The sequence below is a fragment of the Lissotriton helveticus genome, chromosome 3_1 (genome assembly GCF_964261635.1).
Source record: "Lissotriton helveticus chromosome 3_1, aLisHel1.1, whole genome shotgun sequence".
Classification (NCBI taxonomy): domain Eukaryota; kingdom Metazoa; phylum Chordata; class Amphibia; order Caudata; family Salamandridae; genus Lissotriton; species Lissotriton helveticus.
In genome coordinates this window covers 1,045,622,654-1,045,649,061 of record NC_136061.1, presented here as the reverse complement: position 1 = coordinate 1,045,649,061, position 26,408 = coordinate 1,045,622,654, and the positions used below count along the sequence as shown (strand labels likewise).

At 46.1% G+C, this 26,408-nt stretch overlaps 1 protein-coding gene across 5 annotated transcripts in view; it reads left to right on the top strand.

Annotated features, from left to right (window-relative positions):
- UBR3 (ubiquitin protein ligase E3 component n-recognin 3) overlaps window positions 1-26,408 on the top strand; it is a 1,992,321-nt gene that overhangs the window by 1,300,851 nt on the left and 665,062 nt on the right. For all 5 annotated transcript variants that reach the window (XM_078681592.1, XM_078681591.1, XM_078681590.1 and 2 more), the window contains one exon: window positions 25,889-25,999. In XM_078681592.1, coding sequence (XP_078537718.1) covers window positions 25,889-25,999 — 111 coding nt within the window. The remainder of the gene's footprint in view (window positions 1-25,888; window positions 26,000-26,408) is intronic.

Genomic DNA, 26,408 nt, shown 5'->3' with positions numbered 1-26,408 from the left:
ATAATAATTGTCTTTCTAACATAATATTAGGGGATTCGTCAAATTGTTTTTTTAATCTAGCAATAGCCTCAGAATAAACATTTCATTGTCTGTCCCCTGATTGACCAGAAGGAGGAGGGATTGGAGTTAAACTGTTAAAAATACTTTGCGCTGCTAAACCCAAACTGCCAAATAATAAAGCAAATTTACGTGGAGGAGAACATTCTGTGGCATCAATAGCTACTAGATGGTTTTGGAACAACCCAAACAACTCTGTCCATAACATAACAGGTTTACCCGGTTTGTCCAAAAATGGTGGTGGTTGATTGATGTCTTTTGCTGAAGACATGTTCCGTTGAAAGAAAACCCAAAACTCTTAACACTGTACCCTGAAAGAAACACCTTGAAAATGTAAATAAACTCTCTGCCTCTTGAAGGCGTTTTACTAGAGTACAGTCGTTAAATTGAGTGAAAAACTGTACGTTCCAATGAAAATACGATTTCCGTGGTGTGCCTGTAACCAGAGGAATTAATTAAATTGCTGTTGGAAGTTAACTACATATTCCCTCGTTGACAGAAAGTACCAGTTAGTGCACATGAAATGTTCAAATTCTTTTAAATGAAACCCTTGAAAGCAGAGAATAAGTCTTACTGAAATCGCTGTTCCGAAAATGCAGTTGTTCCTAAAATGCAGAAAGAAGTGCCCATTCTTTCCTTCTTCAACCAAAATACTCAACCAAAATTGTCACAGTAATGAAATTGACGAACTTCCACAAATTCAAAATAGCGGCACGTTTCTTACGCACCGCCGGGTGGTTCACGGCACGTTTGAGCAGTTCAGAGTGCTGCTCAAGCGCCGTACGTCATAGTCAAGCTCAGATTCCCGAACGTCTGAGCAATATCAGTAGAGCGTACAATGGACTCCAGTACCCAGGTAAGCGAGACTGTCTTTGTATCCTTTCAAAGAAAAGGTTGCGCTTCAAAGACAATTGTTGTCGACAACAGCTTTAAGTATGACTGATGTGATCGCCAACAAATAAATACGACAACCGCTCATCATCCACTGTAAAGTGAACCCTTGACTCATACAGGGAAATCATTCCATAATGAGGCGATGTTCACTTACTCCGAGTCTATATTTAGTATGACACCATCCATCACCACACTTGATCCAATCCTACCGTAACTCAACGAACCTCCCAGACAATTTCAATTCTTTGGAGATATAGTCGATACTGTCGGCGTCGTGGCCACGGAGGCGATCGAAATGGCTGCCTCGCCGTGAAGCTCCTCCATGCGGGCTCCCAGCGGCGGCGAATAGAATGTGATCCGCTGCCCCTTACCCCCACATCGTTGCAGATCCGTATGTGGAAGCCACCCGACCACCCGGGTGGCTCCGGAGGCCCAGGCGACGTCCTTAGTGGTGTCGACGGCAGAGGAGAATCGAGGCCTTCCGGACCTCGGCGCCATCTTCTCTTTCTGCGCCGGATCGTTGGGTGAGTGCTGCGCGGCACTCTGCTGCCGGGCCTTCTGCCCTATCGCGCGCTGCCTGCGGGCTCTCGCGCTTGCTGCCCGTCTTTCGTGGGCTCTTGGGTGGGGCGCCAGGCTCCTGGGTGTGGTCGAGGGCCTTTGGCCTGGGCGCAGTCTGGAGCCGGGGCCTCGATTTGTGGGCTTGCGGTGGATCTGGGGCTGCGGGCGTACTGTTCATTCGGTTGCGGCGGGGGTGGAGGACAGTGGCGGTGGGGACGCCGGGTGGGCGCTTACTACTGATCAGTTGCGGCCCTGCCTTAGACCCACACGAGGGGACTACTGTTCCCCCCCCCCCTCATCTGAATTAGGCACCGGGAGAGGGACGCTCCCCCATTATACTGCCCAACACGAGTGCCACTCCCACAACGGGCACTGCCCTTCAACGACGCAGGGGAGTGCCCATCGGATGGGGCTTGCTGACCGGGCTGCTGCTGCCCTCCGTGCCCAAGTCCTGGCCGTAACGACTGCCTGACGCTGTCGGCGCTTGGACGGGAGACTAGGCACAGTCTACTCCACCTTGGCGTTACGTAGACCGGATTTACGCCACACACTGAGGCCAGTCTGGACATAGATCTGCCTGGCACCTAGCATTGCTCTGCATCAGCTACATCCTCCCTCGCTGTCTGACGCCACGCATTGTTTCTCCGGGACAGTGCAATTTCCACAGGTTTGGCCATGCGTAAGAGAGACCCGAACCAGAGAAAGCTGAGTTTCGACAAAACTCCCCTCCCCGCGACAGACCCTCCACCTGGTTCAACTACCGAAGCTGCCGGTTCTGCGGGCATGGGGGACGCCACTGCCATGGTCGCCGCCATGCTGGGTGAAATGCGTGCAGGTTTTAAGGCGCTTGATACCCGCTTCGACAGCCTCGAACAGAAACTTGCTGATATGGGCACCAAAGTGCAGGCCCATGACCGACGCCTGGACGTGGCGGAATCCAGAATATCGGATGTGGAGGATGGCGCCACCAAAGCGTTTAAGAGGCTGGAACGGGTCAAAAAAATTCTCAAAGATGTGGCCATAAAGAATGAGGACTTGGAGGCGCGTAACCGGCGCAACAACATTCGTATCCTTGGTGTGGCGGAGACGACAGCGACGGGACGTTTTGACACTTTTGTTGAACATCTCCTCATTGAACTGTTCGGAAAGGACACCTTCACTGCTGGCTTTGTTTTCGAACGAGCACACAGGACACTGGGTCCTAAGCCTCGCCCTGGCCAACCCCCACGGCCCAATATTGCCAGAATCATGAACTTCCGCGACTGGGATGCCTCGCTGCACGAGAATCCGGCGAAGTGCGGTGGCAGGGCAGCGTTTTGTCCTTCTTCCCAGATTTCACGCTAATGGTTCAGGAGGCGCGCCGCAAATATAACGGCGTCAAAGCAACTCTTCGCAATCTAGGTTTAAAATACGGAATGCTGTATCCGGCCAGATTAAAAGTTGATGTGAACGGCAGATACCGCATCTTTGACTCTCCCACGGAGGCACAGGATTTTTGTCAGAGCTATAGACGACAGGGTTCACCATAGGCTTCTGGACCCGCGGTACGCTCTCCTCCCCGTGACGACACGCAGTCCAGTGTTGACCTTTTTGCTGAAACCGGTCAGGGCTGACCGCTGTTTATTGCTTGGTCTCTGGGCCCTGCTCATAGTATTGCCTACTAGATGTGGACTTTCCAGCGTTTGTTAAATTGACATCACTTCTGGGGTCGCTTTAGTTGGGATACCCGCATGGCGTGGCGTTGCTACCCCCTATGGCGAATGTCTCCTTGTCTTCCTTCTTTGGGGTTTTATTTTTTTTTTGTAAGCGCCATTGTTTCATTGTATGGTTATTGCCTTTTGTATTTTGCACTTTTAGTCAGCAATTGTTCAGGGATTGCCTCTCTGGGGATGCTGGGAGGCTGGGTGGTGGGTGGTGGGTGGTGGGTGGGGTGTGTTTTGTTTTTATGGTCATTTATTTTTGTGAGTATTTGCAAGGCTGATGAGAGTGGATTGACGGATGCACGCCTGTTTGTACCTTTTTTTGGTGTGGTGCTATGGCCAGGGTAGGTCTGCAGTCTGGCCCGTCCAGACTTACATTGATGTCTTGGAATGTTCGTGGTTTGAACACTACACGAAAACGTAAACAGGTATTGAACTATGCAGCACGGCACAAGGTAGATGTCCTTTTTCTGCAAGAAACTCACTTGGCACAGGCGGATGCAACCTCCGTAGCTAGGGGATGGGGTGCGCACAGAGTTTTTTCAGATTTTAGCAGATATGCCAGAGGCGTTGCAATTCTTGTCCACAGGCGTGTTCCCTTTGTATTAACTGGTAGTACCACAGATGGAGAGGGTAGATATGTGCTGATTACAGGAGTGTTGATGGGGTACAAGATCGCAATGGTTGGGGTCTACGGTCCCAACATAGATTCCCCCTCCTTTTTCCAAGACCTTCAACTGACGCTGCTTCACTCCGACATAGATCTGTTAGTGATGGGAGGTGACTTTAATTTGCTTATGAATCCAGATAGAGACAGTACTTCTCCTTCCCCGGACTGCAAGTCCCGGGCCCGCTCAGTGCTTGCAGATATTTGTTCTCATTTCTCCCTAATAGACATAGAAGCTCGGCTGCACCCGAACACACCCGATTATACACATCATTCCGGGTTCCACAACACTAGCACTAGAATAGACTATTGGGTCCTCTCCCCAGGCGTTTCTGGCTGGGTGGATGGCCTTTCCACCCTTCCACGCACACTATCGGACCACTCCCCCATTGTGTTATCTTTATCAATCCCTAGGCAGGGTGGCTACGAAAGGCAGTGGCGTTTTCCTGGTAGGGCCCTGTTGGATCCGGTTTTTAAAGAAGAGATCCGCAGCGCCATTGACGATTATTTCGACATTAAAACCGGCTCTGTGGATTCCTGGGCCACATTATGGGAGGGATTCAAAGCCACCATTCGCGGGGTTTGTATTGCTAAACATGTAGGAGCTTTACGGGAGATTCGCTCCACCTTAACCCGTATTGAAACTGATATCTCTAAGATAGAGAAGGAAATTCTTACAGCCCCCTCAGAATCCCAGGAAGCCAAACGCCTGGAGTTGCTATTGGAATTTCGAGACACTGCAGATAGGGAGCTACGGTTTATGGGCAAGCACTATACGGCGCGTCAGTATGGAGAAGGTGACAGGCCGGGCAAATTGCTTGCGCAAATGCTTCGTCCGCCTCACCAGGCGGCCTACATTTCTGACATTGTAGACACTCAGGGCACACGACAACACTCCACTTTCGATATATGTAGCACTTTCTTGTCATACTACAAAACTCTCTCCACTTCCACGCTTTCAGAGGAACAGCGCGACCCTGGCCCTTATTTGAATGAGATTGCCATGGTATACCTCGAGAAACACATGCAGGAATTTCTTGCCACGCCCATCACTCCGGATTACATAGTTGAAGCCATTGATTCATTGAAGGGCTCCTCGACGCCGGGCCTTGACGGTTTCTCTGCTGATTTTTATAAAGAATATAAGGAGGAACTTGTGCCACGGCTAGTCGAGGTCTACGCAGAGGCTCTGGAGTCTGGCGTTCTCCCACCCACGCTCCGGGAAGCGGTAATTGTTCTTCTTCCCAAAACAGGACGTGACGCCACCTCGTGTGGCTCTTATAGGCCCCTGTCCCTATTAAATTTGGACTACAAGATTTTGGCTAAAGTTCTCGCGATCCGCCTATCACTGTTAATGGAATCCATCATTTCGCCGGCTCAATCCGGATTCGTTCCGCACAGGTCCACCTCCTTCATTCTGAGGACGTTGTTCTCTGTATTGCACGGGATTGACCCCTCTACCCCAGCTGCAGCAGTGTTTTTGGACGCGGAGAAGGCGTTCGACACGCTGGAGTGGCCCTTTTTTTTATCGGTCATGCGGCGAATGGGCATGCCGGAGATGTTTGTGGCGATAGTTGAGTTACTGTATACAGCGCCTACTGCCCGGCTGCGTTTAAATGGCACCATCTATGAAAGCTTTACACTTTCGCGAGGCACCCATCAAGGATGCCCCTTATCCCCTCTGCTGTTCATCCTCGCGATGGACCCTCTGGTTCGCCATTTTCAAGAGAAGTACCTCCGCAGAGGGCTTCAGTTTCGCACTGGACCTCTCCTCGTCTCTCTATACGCTGACTACACGATTTTGTATGTCCGGACGCCACGGACCAATCTGGAGCCTCTGTTATTGGAAATAGCCCAATTTTGCGAATATTCGGGCCTCAGAATAAATTGGCACAAATCTGTTATTTTTCCGCTTACCCCCTCCACCTCACAATGGCCGTGTGCTTTTCCTCTAGAGTGGAACACGGACTCCGTGAGGTATCTGGGAATCCATGTCCACCTTGACACAGTGTCCATTGTTCGCTTAAACTACGGACATGCCCTGGATTTCTTGGAGGACCATTTGGAACGCTGGCTTCGGCTCCCCTTGTCCATGGCTGGCCGATTGCCATTATTAAAATAATCGTGCTTCCTCGGTTTTTGTATTTATTTAACAATATCCCGATTCCTCTCACCAAGATTTTTTTTCTCGCAACTTCGTTCCTTGTTGTTGCGTTTAGTATGGGGCGGTAGAAATCCGCGAGTGTCCTGGCGTACCTTGACGCTTCCTTATGAGCGGGGTGGCTTTGGCGTGCCCGACTTTTTTCTCTATTATTTAGTTGCACAATGCTCCTATGCATATTCCTGGTTTCACCCGGACGCCAGAATTCTTTATTTGAGGCCTGAGGCTGACCTGGCGCTACCTGTGCCCCTTAAATCCATCCTTCCCAGCGGGCTTCCCCGGGACCCTCAAGATATACAAAAAGTATCCAATACGTGCTGGGCTTGGGAAAAGCTACGCAGACTACTTCAAATTGAGACATTATACTCTCCTGCCCTTCCGTTGCCTAATCCCCACTGGCTCCCTATCACAGGCGAATCGGTGGTACAGCGCACATTATCCAAATACCAACTGGATACGGTCGGGGACCTCTTCCCGGAAGGCCATGTTTTCTCCATGACAGAGGATCAGCGCTTTGCTGACCGAACCTTTATGGATTCTTTCACACTGACTAGACTTAGATCCATGCTCCATGCTGAGTTTCGCACATTCCCACTTCCCCCTGAGGACGCTGCCGTACTCCCATTCATAATACAGAGCCAGACAGGATCGCATGTTGTCTCTAAACTATACAAACTATGTCTAGCCTCACTTCCTTCCTTGGCCACAGCGGTGCGCGCCGCATGGGAGGGCGATCTGGGTACCCAGATTACTGACGACCAATGGGCGGCGTGCTGTGCGGCCACTAGAGACGTGTCCATTAATAGCAGGCATAAGCTTATACACTTTAAGTTTTTGAGACGGATGTATCACACTCCTGCACTTGCTCATAGGATCGACGCTAAAAGGCCACATTGTTGCCCTAAATGCAGAGCCCCCCCAGGCAGATTTCGCCCATCTTTCCTGGACGTGCCCGCTTTTGCATGAATACTGGCTTCAGGTGCACCGTGTGTTGGGCGACATATTGGGCCTGGAGTTGCTACCCACTCCTGAAATAGCGTTACTGGGCTATGTCGTCAATTTCCCACGTTCTTTCCGCAAACTGGCGGCCATTGGCTTTCTATTGGCAAAAAGAGAGATAGCACTGCTCTGGTGCGCTAGGCGCGCTCCAAGCGTTCAAGCTTGGCTCCGCAGCTTGGCCTACTGCAATGTCAACAGTGTGCAATACTCCGATCAGACTCCATCTGCTTCCCGACCGGTGGACATATGGGGGCCATATCGCACGTATATTGCGAAAATCACTCAGAAAACACAGTCTCAATCGATTAATTCCATTGTACCGGAGGGGGTGGGTTAGATTTGGTTTCCGTGACGGCGATGTGGCCGAATTCACCCCTATTTTTGTATCCGATACGCTAGCACTGCACAACCAGCAAAAATAGTTTGTTGTAATGATGGATGGCATGGGTGTTTCATAGGACGACCTGTACTGTGATTGTTTTCCTGTGGAAAGATGCTGCTCCTCAATTGGTGCTCACTCGAACTGGCCTGATGCAGAATGTTATGTTGTTTGCATTTGTCTGACCACCATACTAAACTTGGAACATTTGCTGTACTAATTGATCTGCTCCCTCGTACTCGCAAACTTGCAGATATGATTTGTTCTTTGTATACTTTTTATTTTTTTCTGTTTCCAACGCATTATTATACTTATGGTTTCACTAAGAGCAACGTTATAAAAATGCAATGTGTCATGGATAAAGTCCGAAATCCCTCTGCGCAACAGTTTGTTTACTGGATAATGTTCCAATTGTTGCTTATTGTATATTTGCATGATTCTTATACATGTAAGAGTGGATTGCTAATTTGCTCAATAAAGAGATTTTAAAAAAAAATAGTCGATACTGTCATAGAGGATACTGTGGCAAAAGGCTTCCAATTCACTTCGTTTTCTGTAGAAAATTTTAAAGATGGTCTATCCAAGAAAAATCAATTAAAACCTTGCGTGGGTCAAGCAAAAATGTATCCCGATCGTCGCCAATATGTTACAGAAAGGAGCTATAGAGCGAGTACCACCAGCTCACAAGGGGAGAGGGTTTTACTCCCGCATCTTCCTCGTTCAAAAGAAGGAAAAGAAATGGAGGCCCATTCTAGACCTCAGGGAATTCAACGCATTCTTAAAAAAGCAATCGTTCCGCATTGGTCACGATTCAGGAGATCTTGGGGCTCTTAGAGGAGGGAGACTTCATGACGTCCTTAGATCTGCAGGACGCATACTTTCACGTCCCAGTCCACAAAACTCACAGGAAATTTCTATGATTCGCAGTGGCGGGGCGGCACTATCAGTTCCGCGTCCTCCCTTTTGGCCTCAAGTCTGCGCCCCGGTTATTCACCAAGTGTCTCTCGCCGGTGGCAGCATTCCTCAGACAACATGGCCATCAAGTCTTCCCGTATTTAGACGACTGGCTGGTGAAGGCACCATCCCTAACAGGCGCAATGAAATCCTCCAAAGCCTGTTTGAATCTCTTCAAGCACTTGGGTCTAACACTAAATCAAGACAAATCCACTTTACATCCCTCTCGAGTCATTACTTTCCTCGGAGCGACCCTGGATACAAAAGCTGCGAAGGCTTTCCCATCTCAGGAGAGAAAACGAAAAATCGTCTCTCTGGCCTCAGCTGTGGCTTCAAGGAAAACTTTGCCAGTCCGTACCTTCAAATCCCTCTTGGGAATGATGTCCTCGTGCATTCTGCTCGTACCACACTTTCGCCTCCGGATGCGTCCACTCCAAGAGGCTTTGTCCAAGCAGTGGACGCAATGCACGGGATCGTTCGAAGACCGCATAAAGATCACGATGCAAATCTCCAAGGCATTGCAGTGGTGGAGATCGCTCAAGAACCTCTCACAGGGATTGCCGTTCCTGCTTCCAGCAACTCCTCATGTCAGTACGACGGACGCCTCCCTGGAAGGTTGGGGAGCAGTCCTGCAGGAATTGCAGATCAGTGGCAGATGGTCGGACCCGGATACACAGCTCCATATCAACCTGCTGGAGCTAAGAGCAGTCTTTCTAGCCTTGCAATCCTTCTTGCCAAGGATCAAGAACTCCCTTGTGCTCGTCAGGACCGACAACACCACGACGATGCACTACCTGAACAAACAGGGAGGGACGCGTTCGCTAACACTATCTCGCGAATCGCAGAAGATCTGGAGTTGGCTCATTCTCCACGGTGTCTCGTTGAGGGTGGAGTACGTCTCAGGCAAGGACAATATCATCGCAGACGCCCTAAGCAGACAGAGGTCCTCGACGCACGAATGGGAGCTAGACATGAGAATCACAGATCAAATCTTCTCGAGATAGGGAACACCGCAAATCGACCTGTTTGCGACCAGAGAAAACACCAAATGCCACAGCTTCGCAAGTTGGCATCCCCAGTCAAGGTCAATCGGAAATGCATTTTCCATCGCATGGCGCAACATCTTTGCGTACTCATTCCCGCCATTTCCAATGATTCCCAGAGTCATCAGGAAGATGAAGGCGGAACCATGCACCTTAATTCTGATAGCCCCATTCTGGCCGAGGCAACATTGGTTCACGGACCTTCTTCGCTTCTCTCTGCAGCCGCCGATCCATCTGTTTCAGCATCCATCTCTGCTCACGATGAGCAACAAGCAGATTCAACATCCGGATCTGAAATATCTCAGGTTGTCGGCCTGGCTCCTGAGTACCGAGAATCAAGCAATATGAACATCCCGCAGGATTGTAAAGACATCCTAGCCAGGGCAAGAGCGGACAGCATTAATAAGACGTATTCCCTAAAGTGGAAACGCTTCTGCATCTGGTGTGCGGACAAAGGTCTACGTCCAGCCACCACTCCAGAACAAATATTACCCTACTTTCTGCATCTGGCGCAGTCGGGCCTTGCCCACTCCTCCATCAGGGTACATTTGGCGGCGATCTCAAGATTTAAAAGAACGTCTAAGGGGCCCTCTCTCTGGTCTAGTAGACTTATAAAACAGTTCCTTAAAGGTCTCTATAGATCTTTTCCTTGACCAAGGATGATACCTCCAACATGGCACTTGAATGTGGTTCTTAATCAACTGATGAAACACCCTTATGAACCCATTCACAGAGCAGATGTGAAATACGTCTCGTGGAAGACGGCTCTCCTCCTGGCGCTTACATCAGCAAGGAGGGTCAGTGAACTGCAGGCTCTTTCTGTTCAAGACCCTTTCCTGCAGTTTCGGGATGATAGAGTCATTTTAAGGACCAATCCTAGGTTCATTCCTAAAGTTCCGTCGGACTTCCACTTAAACGAGCCTGTGGTCCTCAGGTCATTCTTTCCAAATCCCAGCACCGCTGCTGAGAGATCTCTGCACTCATTGGACCTTAAGCGATGTCTAAAATTTTATATTGACAAAACCAAACATTTCAGAAAAATCTAACCAACTCTTCATAGCCTTCAGTAGGCCTAGGAAAGGTCTACTGCTGACCAAACAAAGCATCTCCAGATGGATCTCTTCGGCATTTGCCTTTTGCCAGGACAGAGCCGGACAGCCATTGCGCTCTAAAATCAGGGCGCACTCTACAAGGGCCATGTCGACTTCTATGGCACTGTTTGCAGGTGTGCCGGTTCTCGACTTCTGCAGGGAGGCAGCGTGGAAGTCGCCTCATACCTTCACCAGGCACTACTGCCTGGATACAGAGCTGATGAAGGATGCTGCAGTGGGGCAGGCAGTGCTACGCCATCTTTTCCAGTAAGGTGAGCCTTCCTCCATCCTTTTCTGGTATGCACATTTTTCTGTTACTACTTCTGGTTGATATATCTATATATGTATATATATGCTGATGGTTCATAGTCGCATGATATGTAGTATCTAATGACTTGTATATGGTGTTCCGTCAGAAATGTGCACAAGATATTGCTTGCTACTCTGATTCAGGCATGTGAATCTATGAAAGACACCCATAATACTGGATAGGAAATGCGTTACTTACCTGTAACTGCAGTTATCCAGTATTGGTGTCTTTCATAGATTCACATGCAACCCTCCCGCCTCCCCTGGAAGGACTCACTTATCTCTCTATTAGTGCTACGCTACTTAGCTTGGTGCGTACGAAAATCTGAGAGACTGCGGCTCCTGTCAGGAAGGTTCAGGAGGGAGGTGTTAGCTGATTGGCTCTCTTCTACAGTTTGGTCCCTTTTTAAAAAAGGACATAGATAGGCTACTAAGGGGAGGCCCTTAGGCCTACTTTTCTCTATACATGTCTATAGGACATTACTTTTCTATGTACCGGAGACTCCCGTCTCGACGACGGGGAATGATTCAGGCATGTGAATCTATGAAAGACACCAATACTGGATAACTGCAGTTACAGGTAAGTAACGCATTTCTTTGACCACTACTTTATCCCAAATTTGCTGTATTTCCCATAGTGGTAGTGCTACTAGAACGGTGGTTGTTTACTCCAGTTGTTCTAAGATTGCGCAACAACATCAAACTATTTTGTTGTTTTTATACCTAGATCTGACAAAGGTCCTAGTCCAGCAAACTATCCCCAAGTGTGAATGCCCTTTTCAGTTACCGGTTTAAAAATGCAAAGTACTTCAGAGTCTTAGGCGAGAGGTGATTCATCTAAAACGGATAGTAAATGATCTTGTTAGCCTCATGCTATTTCACCCAATAGTATCACAAATCAGTCTGCTAGATAAACCTGTACTGGGTGATGATTCTACCTGTAGTCCTAAACTATTTAGAAAGAATACAGCTGATGATGCCACAGGTGGGTGGGGGAGTGGTTGGAGCATACCTCAGGCCACATGCCAGTCCAGGAAGACCATAGAATTAAGATCTCATACAGGTACCAGCAGCACTCTCACGTGGCAATCATTCGACTTCCCTGGGGTGGCCCCAGCAGAGACAAGCACTCAAAGTTCAAATTATACTGGCCCTGGAAATGGTTAGACCATATGCAGTTCACATAGATAGTGGTTTACATGACACCAGCAATGATAATTTACACGCTAACACTTTTACTTATTCCATGAATTCCAAAAACCAGAGCATAATTTGAATGTCTCACATCCTGAAACTGCACTGCAATGTATATGAAAAACAGGACTCCTTAAAAAATAAGGTTATAAACTGGACTCGGGGTGTTTGGGGTTGCTTGTTGGTGTTTGTTAGGTCAGACATAACGCAAGTAAATAGCATTTCTACATTGAGAGAATGGTGGGACTGCATTGCGTTAACATTAACAAATACTAGGTTTGTACGGTGTCTGATCGCTCTAGAGCTCAGGTTTTCTGCAGTGGGGGATCCAGCTACCAAGTTCAAATTGAGGTCATCTTATACTACAAAGATCCTTAGTAGGCCAAGTAGACCACATTACACCTGTACATATCACAACAGAGCCCCAAACAATATAGAAAGCTCTTTATTAAAATATCTTCCTTGATTGTGTTTATCCCCGTCATCTATGACAACCACTGCAGAACAGACATCGAAACGTAATTAACCTAGGCTCCTGGTGAAGTCGATTACCTCAACCCCCCATCCCTAACTTTTGGAAGCATGAGTGTTGAAATCCATAAATGTTTGGGAATGTTTACTTCTGAACCAGCTGACCAAAGACCTTTAGATAGATTGACCTAATTTTGTACTGCGCTAGTCAAAGAATCCATTCCAATTCTTGATATCAGACTGATATTTGCGTATAGCATATGGAATATAGCAAGAATGAGGCCCATATTAGCAGAACATGGTTGGGGCACATTTATTGAGAGTCCAGATTTGTACCTATTCCAAGATCTGGGCAACTACTCCAGTACACAAAATGGGATTGAGAACTTATAATTTGGAAACTCTGGCTTAAAAAATGGGAATGCCTTCAGATGGACTAATAATATGGATAAAAGTATCACTCCATTGAAAAGTGAGACCTCACTGTCTGCTTGCTTATCTGCTTGGATAATGAAAAATCTATCACCCTACTAAACATTTATAATAGATCCACTTCCCCTGGCAAGGAATCTAAGATTCTGTTGAAACTGGTTTCTATCCTAGAATCCCAAAATAAAACCTGTTACATAGATATTGCTGGAGATCTGAATACCTTGTGTGAACTATATGGGGTAGTACTTGATTTCGTAATAGAGGAAGGTGAGTTCCAGAATGTTCCTGTCTTAGTATCTCCTGCTAGGTTTAGCAGCTTTAGAGGGACATTCAAGTTCATTTGTCTACAGCTATCTTATGGCCACTATGCCTGCAATGGCCAGTCCAATTCAGATAGTCTGGCACAGTTCACTCATGAGGGCAACCCAGAAAAGCCACATTGATTATATAATGTTGTATCTCTGTAGCTGGAACAAAATGGCTGCCCTCCCACGACTTGATAGTGATCACAAACCCCTGATAACTCTAAAAAAAAGTATTTGATAGTGCATCCTGTGGGAGTAAAAGGTCCATCTTTCGACACCGACTCCATCATAGTTACAAATAATAGGAGAAATGTAAAATGGTCTGACATAAGTTCCTCTCAGGCAGTCACACAAATAATCTGTGAAGCCCTTGTGCTGGTACTATCACTTTCTGCTCAAAATGACATTGATAATGAATCTATAATGGAATCACACAGGTTTGAACAATTAAGGCAACTCTTTACCAAGGATAGAGGCCTACACCATCCACCAATTGGTAAAATGTGATGGTTTGATAAGAGCTGCAGAGCCACCTAGAACATTTTGCTATCCACAGTAAATGAGGAAGAAAAAATTAGGCTAATAGGTGTGAGGGCCAATTATAAAAAAGCTAAAAACTTCAAACAAACATAGTTGGGAGGCTAAGTGCTGGGATAATCTCCAGGAAGCATGCTAGTTAAGAGACACTAAGGCCTTCTGGCATAGTATCACCCTTGGGAAAAGGTTAATGAAGCCAGAAATACTCATGTTACCGCATGAATAGGTTTACCATTTTGCGAATTCATACTACACTAATTATCCAGAGCAATGGGATTTCCCCCAGCAATCTTTTGCCTACAGCATCCCTAGCTATATCTAAGCGTATTTACTCTATAAGATAAGTTCATTTTGAATAGTACCCTGACTGCTAAACATGCCCAAGAGACAGGCAAAGCCCTGGCCTGGGTAAGATTCCTTCTGACTTGTTCCGAACTTAGTCCTTTGTTTGGGGTGTATACAAAAGCAAACTTCTCAATGCAGTAACTTCAGGAGTTTCAATTCCTGCTACGTGGAAATTATACATACTTATAAAAAAGATTCCTACACCTGCTAACGGAACTATCACTCAATAAGCCTCATTGATAACTTCTAGAAGATTTTCTGCAAGCAGGAGTTGGTTAAACTAAATCAATGGATAAAAGAAAATAAAGTAGCGTCTCACTTGTAGGTAGATTTCGTGCCAAGAATTAGCACTCTCAATCAGGCTTTTTGTTTCCATGTGGTTAAATTGAAGACTGAGACCTTTCTAATGTGCATTTTTAGGTTGCCTTTGTTGATCTGAATGCCGTCATTAACATTGTCCCATCGGAAGAACTTTGGAGGGTACTGGAAAATAGAGGAATCCCTTCTGGGTTGCTTTCAATCATAAATAGGTTACACGCAGAACATAATGCACAGGTTTGTTGGAATATTCAGTGGGAACTAACAGAGACATTCTGTATTGGATGAGGGGTCAGGCAAGGGTGTATATTTGCTCCCACATTATTTATTTTATATCTATAAACAATTGCATCCCATTTATAGTTACTTGTCCCAACAATGCTCCAACTGCTGGCTATAAAGTGCATGTCCATTTTTGCTGATGACACTTGATTGTTGTCAAAAACACCAAGAGAAATACTAGATGAATTCAGTCTGTGAATATGGGCTTGAGATAAACTCCAGCAAAACCACGTTTATGGCTTTTATTTACTACAATCCCTTCAAAGTAAGCATCCTCTTAAATTATACAATTTTAAAAAGAGAACATGAATGTGATTACTTGGCAATTTGTTTGTCAGAATCAAATACCTGGCTACCCCAAATTAAAAACAGGCAATTTACTAATAAACATAAATCAACTGGCTTACTCAGATCCATGAAGAGTTTCTCTCATTAGCCTAAATCCCCGTTGTTGGAAATGTATATGGCTAAGGTAATGAGTGCAGCCCTGTATGGACACAGCTGTGAAATCATTGCAAATTTGAGAAAGTAGATGTGATGGAGAAGACATTTTTAAAATCACTCTTTAAAGTCCCTCAAAGAGCACCTGCCAATGACCCTAATGCATCTAGATCTTCCACACCAATCACAAACCTGAGGTCTTTAATTTACTATACCAGATCTGAGGCACAGAGAAACTCCATTCCTATAGGAGGCCTTGTAGATAAAATCCATAGACCTGGAGCCCTGAAATTCTTTGTTTTTTTATGTACAAATATTTTTGGACTCTTGGCTTACTGAAATAATCCGACAGTGATCTCTAATATGTATTACAAACAGTTAAAACTGATATTGCCAGGTTATGTCAGCCCAACAAACTTTAGTTGCCCCTGGTAGTTTCAGAAATCATGTTATTAAATTCAAATGTGTAAACCATTTTAAGTACTTGGTGGACTTTGTAAGGCCTGCTAGCACTGGAGCACTCTACGTCAGATTTAGCTTGGGCACTTATTTGGTGCTTTTATTGCAAAGTGTGCAAATCATACTACAAGAGAAACTGATTGCTCAGTTTACTACGAATCTAAAGAGAGCGAGGGGCATTATTTTATTTTTCTGCAGAGAAAACACAAAACCAAGAGATCAATTCATGTAAAATAGGATATGTAAATCTGATAAGTCTCCTCTGGTAGCCTGTATGCTTTCCGAGTTTCTAGTGTCGGCTTGGACTATTAGGGGAAGGATACTTAGTAAGTTCAAATTGTACCAATAATTCAATGTCCGAGGTATCCTTAAAACCGCCAACCGATTGAGAGCCATGCACAGTGCCCAGCTACAGGAATGTAAAATACTACAACCCCAAGTAATCGACTTGTTTCTCAGATTAAAAAATGCAAAAGAAAATATTCTAAGTGCATCGCATAAAAAATATATTTTCTGCTCCGGACATTGAATTGAGTAAAATTCTTTATACTGGGAGACATTGTAGGCTTTCTAACAGCCCATTATGCGACAGTGTAATTTTCCTACATTTCAGCATCTTGTGTTATTCAAAAAGTGCTCAACGCTACTCTCTAAGTACATCGTGTTCAATCTCATTTAGAGCCTGATTTAGATCTTGACGGATGGGTTACTCTGTCAATTTCAATTTCATTATTATCATTATGTCTTTATTTCGAAGTAAAATTCATAAAAGACAACATACTATACATAAAAACATTTTAAAAAACTACAGTGAACATATCCCCAAATACCTAAAAGAAAGTTACAAACATACGATATATAATTCGTATCATGGCAATTAATTTAAAAAGTGTTCAATTTCTTGGTACGAATCAGCCATGTCCAACCCAGAAATTTAGCCACACAGATCACAGAAATCTCAGATCTAATACTACGAAATTTCTGTAGGGCTTCCAGGTATCCCCTACAATACAAAATTCTACACAACGGTTTCAGCCATTTCAATCGAGGGGCTCTGTATGCTGGGCAAGCAAAAAACATATGGCCAATGCTTTCTACCTGGTCTGGACACCAAAAACATTTGTTACTTATATTCTTCGCCCACTTTGTAGTAAAAGAATTAATGGGTAAAGAACCTACACAAAACTGGTGGTAGAGTTTACGATCCAGGGTTTTACATATAAAGTCCCAATAGGGCTCGAGTGAAGGAGTCACCTCATGAGTTAAAAAAAACCCCGTTAGGTTCTTATCCGAAGATTGGGTGACCAGGATAGATTTTTTCGAGGCCCAAAAAAGATCCTTAAAAGCTTTTTTAGGGGGGAAACTGGATTGCCCAGGGTTAATCCACAGCTCAGGGAGGCCCATTGTATACAATATGTGTTTGACTTCCCTGAGCCAGGGGATGCTGTGAGCACCCCACAATGATTTAACCTCATCCAGTTCACGGGCGAATAGGCTGAGCTCTGGAGTCGTCCAAAGCCGACGCCAGAGTGCCACTAATCGAAACTGTGCCATCTCGTCTAGGGGTCTGCAACCTAAGTCTAATAGCAGTGGTTTGGTAGGAGAAGATTGTGGGAGCCCTATCAAGTTCCGCAGGAACCTATTCTGAGCAGTGGCCAAAACTGACAAATCCTTGTAACCCCAGATGTCAGCTCCGTAAAGGGTTGCTGCATTGACCTTGGCTTCAAAGATTTTTAACGCTGGAGTGATGCGTTTAGTCAAGGATTTTTTCTGTTCTTGCAATAAACAACCCGTGAGACGGACAAATTTAAGATTTAGTGCCTCCAACTGGGGATTCCAACTAAGTTGGTAATCAAGTGTCACACCCAGATACGTCATGACCTTGACCTGTTCGATTGGGGCACCATTCAAACTAACTGAGCTTTTAATTGGGGTTTTCTTGCTAAAAACCATAAATTTGGTTTTGTCTACGTTGATTTGCAAGTCATTATTCCTACAGAACTCTGCAAACCTGTTCAAGGCTGACTGTAACCCGCTCCGGGTTTTAGAAAGGAGCAGGGTGTCGTCGGCAAAGATTAGCATCGGATATTTTGATCCGCCCAGGGATGGTGCATCAGTCTGTGTTTTGTTAAAAAATTGGACTACCTGGTTTATGAAAAGGAGAAACAGGGTGGGAGCCAACACGCAGCCCTGACGCACCCCCCGTTGGACTGGGAAGCTGTTGGTCACCTGACCCTGTTTCCCCCACCTTACTCGGGCGAAATTATCCTCATGCAATCGCATGACTAATTCCAGGAGTTCGACAGGAAAGCCCATATGTCTAAGAGCTTCCCATAGTTTCACCCTTGGAACTAAGTCGAAAGCCGACTTAAGATCAACGAATGTGGCATAGATGACCCCTCCACCCAGGAAGACCACCTTCCAGTAGAGCATGGTGAGCCGGAACACCTGGTCTATGGTGCTAGTGCCCAATCTAAACCCTGCCTGCATAGGAGAGAGTATGTTGTTCTGTTCAATCCACCCCTGGATTCTTGCTAGGGCCATTCTTGCTACTATTTTTTGAAGTGAATCGATCAGGCTTATGGGGCGATAGTTGTTAGGCAATGATCGATCCCCTATATTGGCAATATCTCGGCCCCTTTCCAGGATTGAGGAATCCTTGCCCCTGCTGCGATAGTATTTGCCAATAGGGTGATGTATGGGACCCATAAATCAAGATTTAGTTTAAAGAGGTCCGCTGGAATAGCATCTAGACCCGGGGCTTTACCTGACTGGACTGAACCTAGGGCATGCAACGTGTCTGAGGCGGAAAAAGTGAGTTGGTCCCCTGGGTTTATGGATAGTGCCCCCACTACAGACTCGGTTACCAGTTCTCGCTCGGCGCTCATATCTTTAAATTGGGCTGAAAAGAATTCCACCCAATCCAGAGCAGAGACATGGTTGACCGGTATTTGGGAATCAGGATCCCTAGCCCACCTAACAGTCTCCCAAAATTTCACTTGATCAGATGACTTGCACGCCATAAGAAGATCTGACCAATAAGAATCATCCCAATCCCTCTTAGCTGTCCAGAGGGCCTGTTTGTAAGACTGCCTAGCTTTCCTGATGTCATGAGAGATCCTAGATTTAACAGCTACTATTAATTTACTGTGGGCCTCCCTGCAGCTCTTGTTATACCATCTTTTGTGCGCCGTAACTGTCTTATTTTTTGATGGCTTGGTGAGAAGACTTTTAAGATCCATAAAACACTTCTCATGGAGATTGATAATTAAGGAATCGACCCCACCAGAGGGGGATAAAGCTGTCATCCTGCCCCTTGCGTCTAAAACCAACTCCTCTATTTCACGAATGAGCTCTGGGTCCACTATGACCCTGGACCATTTAACTCGTCTTCTGTTGTCACACAATACTGTGTCGGACATTAGACAAGCTGTTTCCAGTTGACAATCACCCAGTCCGGGTACCCTAAAACCCAAAGAGAGAGGGTTGTGGTCACTCTCTGGCCTGGGCTCTACCACCATATCTATTACGCGTGACCAAAGTTCTACATTGACCAATATGTAGTCAATGCGACTTACACTGGTCCCATTATCAAAAGTTGGTCTCCCGAGACTATCAGACGGAGTGCGGCCGTTCACTGCCCGAAGCCCCCACTCCAGGCAGAATCCCAGCCAGTGGAGGGCCGCCTCTGTGCCCCTTACGCCCTTGCTTATGGTCAGTGGGGGGATATTCCAGGCTGTATCTTCATCAATTCCCACATCATCAGCCAAACTAAGGATGGGTTCGTAAGAACAGTTCAGGTCACCTGCTACTAAGACAAAATGATCACCACTGTGCTTCTTCAGAAGACTATCTAGATCGTTCAAGACCGGTTGCTTCCTACCACCCTGGCAGCCTCGGGCGTAAATATTAATTAGGAGAATGTCCTTGCTGTTATCCCTTCCAAGGCTAATACAAATGAGGTCGGCATTCTCAACCAAGATTTCCTTAGCTTGGAAGCCCAGGGTGTTTCTGATCCACACCACAAGTCCTCCGGAGGCCCTACCCCTAGGGCCCTGTACGGCGGGTTTGTAATAGTTCAGGTAGCCTACTCTAAATAAAGGGACAGTTGCCCAGGTTTCCTGAAAAACGACGATATCGTATGTATCGATAAAGTCGACCCAATCGTCGCCATCCAGGCGACCCCTTAGCCCTGCAATATTCCAAGAAGCCACCCTAATTGTTCCTACTGAGCTACTATATGGGGTAGTCTGCGATGAGCCCAAGTCGCCTGCCCTGATCTCAGAGGATACGGTGACATTACCATGGACTGGACTAGGTCCTTCGAGGGAAGTTGAACAATCCATGCGGACTACTGGGACAGTTGTGGGGGCGGACACCTGAAGGGGATTGGATTCCATGGAGCACATTGAGGCGTCAATCCCCCCCAGTCAATCGACCTCATCCAAACAACCGAACATATTGGAAGTAGGAGCCCCTACCCACCAGTTGTTTTGACCTTGCCAACCATCCCTTCGTCCTTTCCGTCTGAAGTTTTGGACTGTTGACCAAGTCCCCTCTATCTCAACATTCTGCCGTGGAGGGTAGAAAAATGTAAGGGGTCTGACGACAATAGATGAATCGTCTTCACGAGAGACCCATGAGCAAAGATGCTGAGCTGTATGGGGGTCTGCAAAGGACACTACTATGCAGTCACCCGCAATAGACTTGCGTGTGGGGCCTACCCAAGGTACTCTACGTGCCATTAGTACCCTGCTTCTAAGGTGGTTAGGAAGCTGTCTATTTGCGTTGAGCCAGTAAATGACCTTGTTTTTTAGCGACCAATGGTTCTCTTGGATTTGAGGATCCAGGACAGGTACGCCAGCTAACACGATAGCATAGGGTCCAGCCTCAGGTGGCAAGTCAATGAAACCCCCACGGAAATTTGGACGACTAAATTGCTGTTTAAATGTACTCGTGGTTGCTGGCTGGTTAGGCTGGTGTGGAACAGCGTGTGTCTTCGGTTTAGATGGTGCTATGCTTTGGGGGGAGGACGGGTAGATGGGGCTGGGGTTCTTGAGATATTAGCAGTGGGGTTACCGACTTTTGTACGGGGTTTAGGTATGGGTTTGGGTATTGGATGGGGCATGGCCGGAGGTTCTAACACCGGAACCTGAGAGGGACAATCATTACCCTGGAAAGACCTGGCTTCCATTTGTTTAAGACCAAGGCTAGCCAAGGTAACTATGGTCTTGTCCATTTCTAGTAAGCTGTTTTCGATACAGGAAAGTCTCAGTTCCAGGGGAGTCAGAAGTTGTTTTAAAGTAGCCCAAACGGTTTTAAGAAATTCCTCGTCACCCCCCCTATCCTTCCCTGGCTAACTCAACCTACCCTCAGTCGGCCTCTCATCGATATTAACAAGAAAGGCCCCCATTGTTGGATCTAACACAAAGCTAGATAGACCTAAATCATTTTCCCCTCCCAGTGGACAAATATTAACTTTTGAGGCCTCTTTATCAGCCCCAGGTATAATCAGCGGTCGTCGACTATTAAAAAATTGGGACCATGCAATTTTGGCCTTTTTGCGTGCATAGACGGATCTGGCAAGACATTTCCTTTTGTGGGTGTCGACTATTTTAGTGTTGGCAGCTTGTTTGCACAATTCCGGATTACTCGAAAAGCCTATACCAGACCCGGGGGCATATGGTGCACACACCTCAATGAGCTTAAGCGGTGACGGTGATGAAATAGGAAGAGGCTCAGGTAAAGGTGTAATTGGGACATAATGAATGTCCGCCTGTGTTAACAATGATCGCGGGCCAGATGTGCGCTCCGGGGTTAAGGCTGAGGCTATTTTCCCTAGGGATGATTTTTTTGAGGACGCTAAGTTCAGGGAAAGCCTTCGTGCTGCTTTTAATTCCAAGAATACCCTGTGTTGCATTTTGCTGATTTCCACATCAATGGCCAAATTGGTCTTCGTGAGGAAAACGTCTAGGGTCCCATTGGGCTTATTCACCCCCTTAGCAGATTTACTGCGACTACCCCGTGTGCACATAGTGGATACAAGAGATTATCAAAATATCGGGGGTGGAATATAGTAGTAACGAGTCAAGGGGGGTGGCCCAGGCCAGGCCTCTCAGACCTCGAACGGCCTCAAACGGCCCGCTCTTAGCCCGGTCTTCGCCCCGTGCTGCGTCCCGCGCTGCGGGAGGTTAGACCTGGGATATAGGGACCGTAGAGGGCAGGGGGCGGAACAACAGGGAGAGCGGACCGGAAGGTGTTACACGGTCTCGCAGGGACTCCTGGGATATGGAGTCCCCGCAACGCTCGCAGCCCTGCTGTTAGCCACAACCCAGTGCCTGGTCTACGTCCTCCAAGGCAAGTGTGCAATCCCCCTTGTTCCTGGCGCTGCGGCACCCGCGAAGCGGGTGCGGCGAGGTTAGTCTTCAAAGACAAAGTCCTGGTGCAAAAGCGGGCAGGTCCTTCACAGTCCTCTGAACTCCTCACGATGTGTGATTCTTAAAACGGTCCCACAGGAAACTGGTGATTAGGAGTTTAAAAACCCTCCAGAGGGCGGGGGGCGGAACAACAGGGAGAGCGGACCGGAAGGTGTTACACGGTCTCGCAGGGACTCCTGGGATATGGAGTCCCCGCAACGCTCGCAGCCCTGCTGTTAGCCACAACCCAGTGCCTGGTCTACGTCCTCCAAGGCAAGTGTGCAATCCCCCTTGTTCCTGGCGCTGCGGCACCCGCGAAGCGGGTGCGGCGAGGTTAGCCTTCAAAGACAAAGTCCTGGTGCAAAAGCGGGCAGGTCCTTCACAGTCCTCTGAACTCCTCACGATGTGTGATTCTTAAAACGGTCCCACAGGAAACAGGTGATTAGGAGTTTAAAAACCCTCCAGAGGGCGGGGGGCGGAACAACAGGGAGAGTGGACCGGAAGGTGTTACACGGTCTCGCAGGGACTCCTGGGATATGGAGTCCCCGCAACGCTCGCAGCCCTGCTGTTAGCCACAACCCAGTGCCTGGTCTACGTCCTCCAAGGCAAGTGTGCAATCCCCCTTGTTCCTGGCGCTGCGGCACCTGCGAAGCGGGTGCGGCGAGGTTAGTCTTCAAAGACGAAAGTCCTGGTGCAAAAGCGGGCAGGTCCTTCACAGTCCTCTGAACTCCTCACGATGTGTGATTCTTAAAACGGTCCCCCGGGTTACTCTGTCACTGCAGTGACGGATATCCCGTCTGCTGAAATATAAAACCCATTTAATTTTATGGGATTTATATTTCGATCTAAATCAGGCCCTTACTTTGTTGCATTTGAGACCCACCAAAATAGTGTTGATCCATTCCTGTGTGTTTGATTTATAAATCACTGGCGTATTAGTGTTTAAGAGGTTCACCCGTAGATAAGACTTGTTGAGAGCCATGCCTAATGCTCAATTAATGCAATGATTTGGCCCATGATGAGGACCTAACACAAGCAACATGGAGAGAATGCCGTAGAATGCTCAGTTTTAATGAGCCTTTTTAAAGTGTTTTGAATACTTAAAAGGTTTTGAAAGGTATGAAGTTCACTTGGGTCTCGCCACATGAGCAAATAGCATTTTTTGTTTTTATTATCATGTGTTGCATGAAAGAGGTGGATTTTTAAACAAACGTAAGCAGCAGCATATACAACTGCTAAGCATTGAAAGTTAATCCCAAAAGATTACTAAACTATGGTTTATAATTGTAATTGCATCATGTTTAGACTAGAATTATGAGCTTCACATACCTCCCCATGTGCATCATCTGTCTCCTAATTTCCACAGTTTGAACTCCATAGTCGTCATTTGTTATCATGCCTGGAAGAATGTAACCATTTTATTGGGAGATATACTAGCTACTTTGAAGACATGCCGTTTAACAGCGCGTGCGATTCCAGTGAAAAAGCTGACTTAACTGTAGAACATTTCAAGCAATAAAGGGCTATTGCACTGTTTGTGCACCGTTTGTGTTGTTATCTGCATTTGCTTGTGTAGTTCCTGTCCTGGACATCGGTCTGGCTGCTACATGGACATCCTTGCATACGTTTATCAAACACTACTGCCTTTATTCTACCAAATTGTGTGGTTCAGGACCTCCCTCTCTCATGCTTGCTCAATTGCTAATGCAGGACTTGACCCTAATAACTTTGCATCTATTATGCATTTGTTACCCCACAATGTGCTACAGTCTTTCTACTGTTTTGCAGCTCCTAAACCGGTTAGGACTGTGCTGTAAGTGCAGCCACTGGCACAAGGTCTTTCTGGAACTGCCAGGTTTCATGAAGAGTAAGGGTGAATCAATTCCTGAGGAGACATTGAATTTTGCTACTAGATTAAGAATCAATAGCTCAGCTAGTTTCTCACCCACTGGCCATGATATTGCAAGCCCTTGCTCCCAATGAGGATGGAATCTTCTTTCAGGATCGTGCTAGAAAATCACCCTCACTGGCCCTACAAGGTTGTGTTGTAACATTCGAAAAAGGTGAAATTATCTGTTGTAAGACCTCACCCCCATTACAGACCATTTGAACAACCCACATCTGCTTCTGATCACGATAATAAGGTGGCCTGGAGTTCAGGTTCTTTAAGAACAATAACCTCATGCACCCTAGACACTGTTGCACCATCGAGTCATGCTTACCTCCTCATCTGGGTACAAGCTGCTTCTTAGACTGTATGAGCCAACCTCTTTAGTCATGATGTTACAGGCCTGTTGCACAGAGACTTTGTGCTTGATTCCCTTCCTGGATGTGGAGTATGGGGAGCTCTAATGTCTTGTTACTTACCGGTAATCTTCATTACCCCAAATAGGGTCCTCCTCGTCCCAGTCCTTACACAATGAGGCAGACCTGCCTCCACACAGCCAATAAAAACGCTTGAAAAACCAAAAGCTAAAGGTCATGTAAGCCCCTCCCACCCACCACCATGCCTGTTATCAATAAGCCCCAGACACAAACATAGACGGACGAAGGGAGGGAGGGAAGCGCACTGGGACGAGGAGGACCCTAATCTGGGTAATGAAGATTACTGGTAACAAGACATTACCTCCTCATGGGTCCTCCTCGACCCAGTCCTTACACCGGTTTCTGGATTCAGTCTGATGCCTGTAATATTCAAAATGTGAGGAATCTGCTGATGGAGTATCCAATAGTAAGATTGTTGTGGAAGGTAAGCAGCTTTCTCATCTTTACAGATGCGGCAATTGTATGAAGGTGGAGAAGAACCATTGCCTTTGGCACTATTCTGATGTCCTAATTTCTTTTCTCTGGGAAACCTTGGAACCATACTGATACCCTGAATTGAAACCCAGGACTTGGCACATTCATTTACATTTGTGCGTTCCAAAAGAAAATTTTAAGTAATATTTTAATAGGTGCTGCTGCATAACCGTACAATAAACAATAGAATAATACTACTATTATTATCAAAGTCCTAAATATGTTTCCATTTATAGTACGTACTCATGTACACTGTAGACACACAAGCACAGATTATTTCTCAAGTTCCTATGCATCAGCATTAGATGCCTCTGTTCCATATCATATGCCTAGTAACTCCTTCATTACACAAGGTATGGCCTTTCTTAAGTCACGAATAACCACATAATGGCAATTAAGGTTGTATACAATAAGACCAGAGGTATACTTTAAAATGTCACGGATGCTCTAAAATGCCAAGAATGAGAACTGTTATACTGGGCCCCCCATTAGGCCAGAGAAGGGCTTGTATGTGCTGAAGATTGCTAACCTTTGCACATTGTCATGTGAAAGCCTTCCACAATATGTTTGGAATGGCGATTGGCATGCCATAGGTGGACACTCTCTTGTCATTGGTATCCCCAATATGCAGAGAACAGTCACCATTGTACCAGGTTCAAATGCCCACTTTATGTAAAAATAAAATAAAAATAAATTGCTGCATTTATGTCAAGACAATTTTAATTCCTTGAATCAGCTCCTTAATGTCAATGATGTAACACCATTGGCGCCTACAAATATTGCCTGTATATTCCAGCCACGTAGATTGCTTTTCATGATGCAGATTTTAAATGTGCAGCTTCGCTTTACTGGTTTAACATGTGTGTCCCAGGGAAGCAAGGTCACACTGGAGGTGTGATTTATTGCAATAATGGTACTTTCCAGCGAGAACAGTCTTGAGACCAAGGTGGCAGAGTAAATTATATATTTTTTAATAGATTAGGCAAGTTTCTCACAATGAGCTGGACAGTAATGACTTTTTTGTTTACACCTGTACTGTGTCATACCTACATTTTGTTTAATTTCATTTTTCTGTAGAGCTCCTGTCTCCAAGCAGTATCGATAGGCTGGGAAGGTGGTGTTTATGTACAAACATGTGGTCACACGTTACATATAGACTGTCATAAGTCTTATATGGAATCATTACGGGTAAGTGCAGCAATTAATTTTACAATATCTTATTGCAAATATGCTTTTCGTAAACCCTAACCGTCTTAATAATTTGCAGTAACAGAAGTTATGATACCTCTAACCACAGATTTATCACCTTGTGAAACAGAGCCAGATTGGACCAAGAGATTCTTCTCAGCATTGCTCTCATTTGCCAGCAAATGGCATCAAATGACTTCATCCCACCCCAGAAATTAAGCCGAAGCTACATAAACGTGCCACCCCTGCACTCTGATGTCAGTTCCTTCCTTTACATGCCTTCCTGTGTGGATCCAGAGCACGCTTCCTCAACTTCTGATTCTTTGGATGAGTTTTTGTCAGATCTTGTTTTTACCAGTATGCAAGGGATTATATCCCACTTTAAGACTACAGGGTTTTCATATTGTTG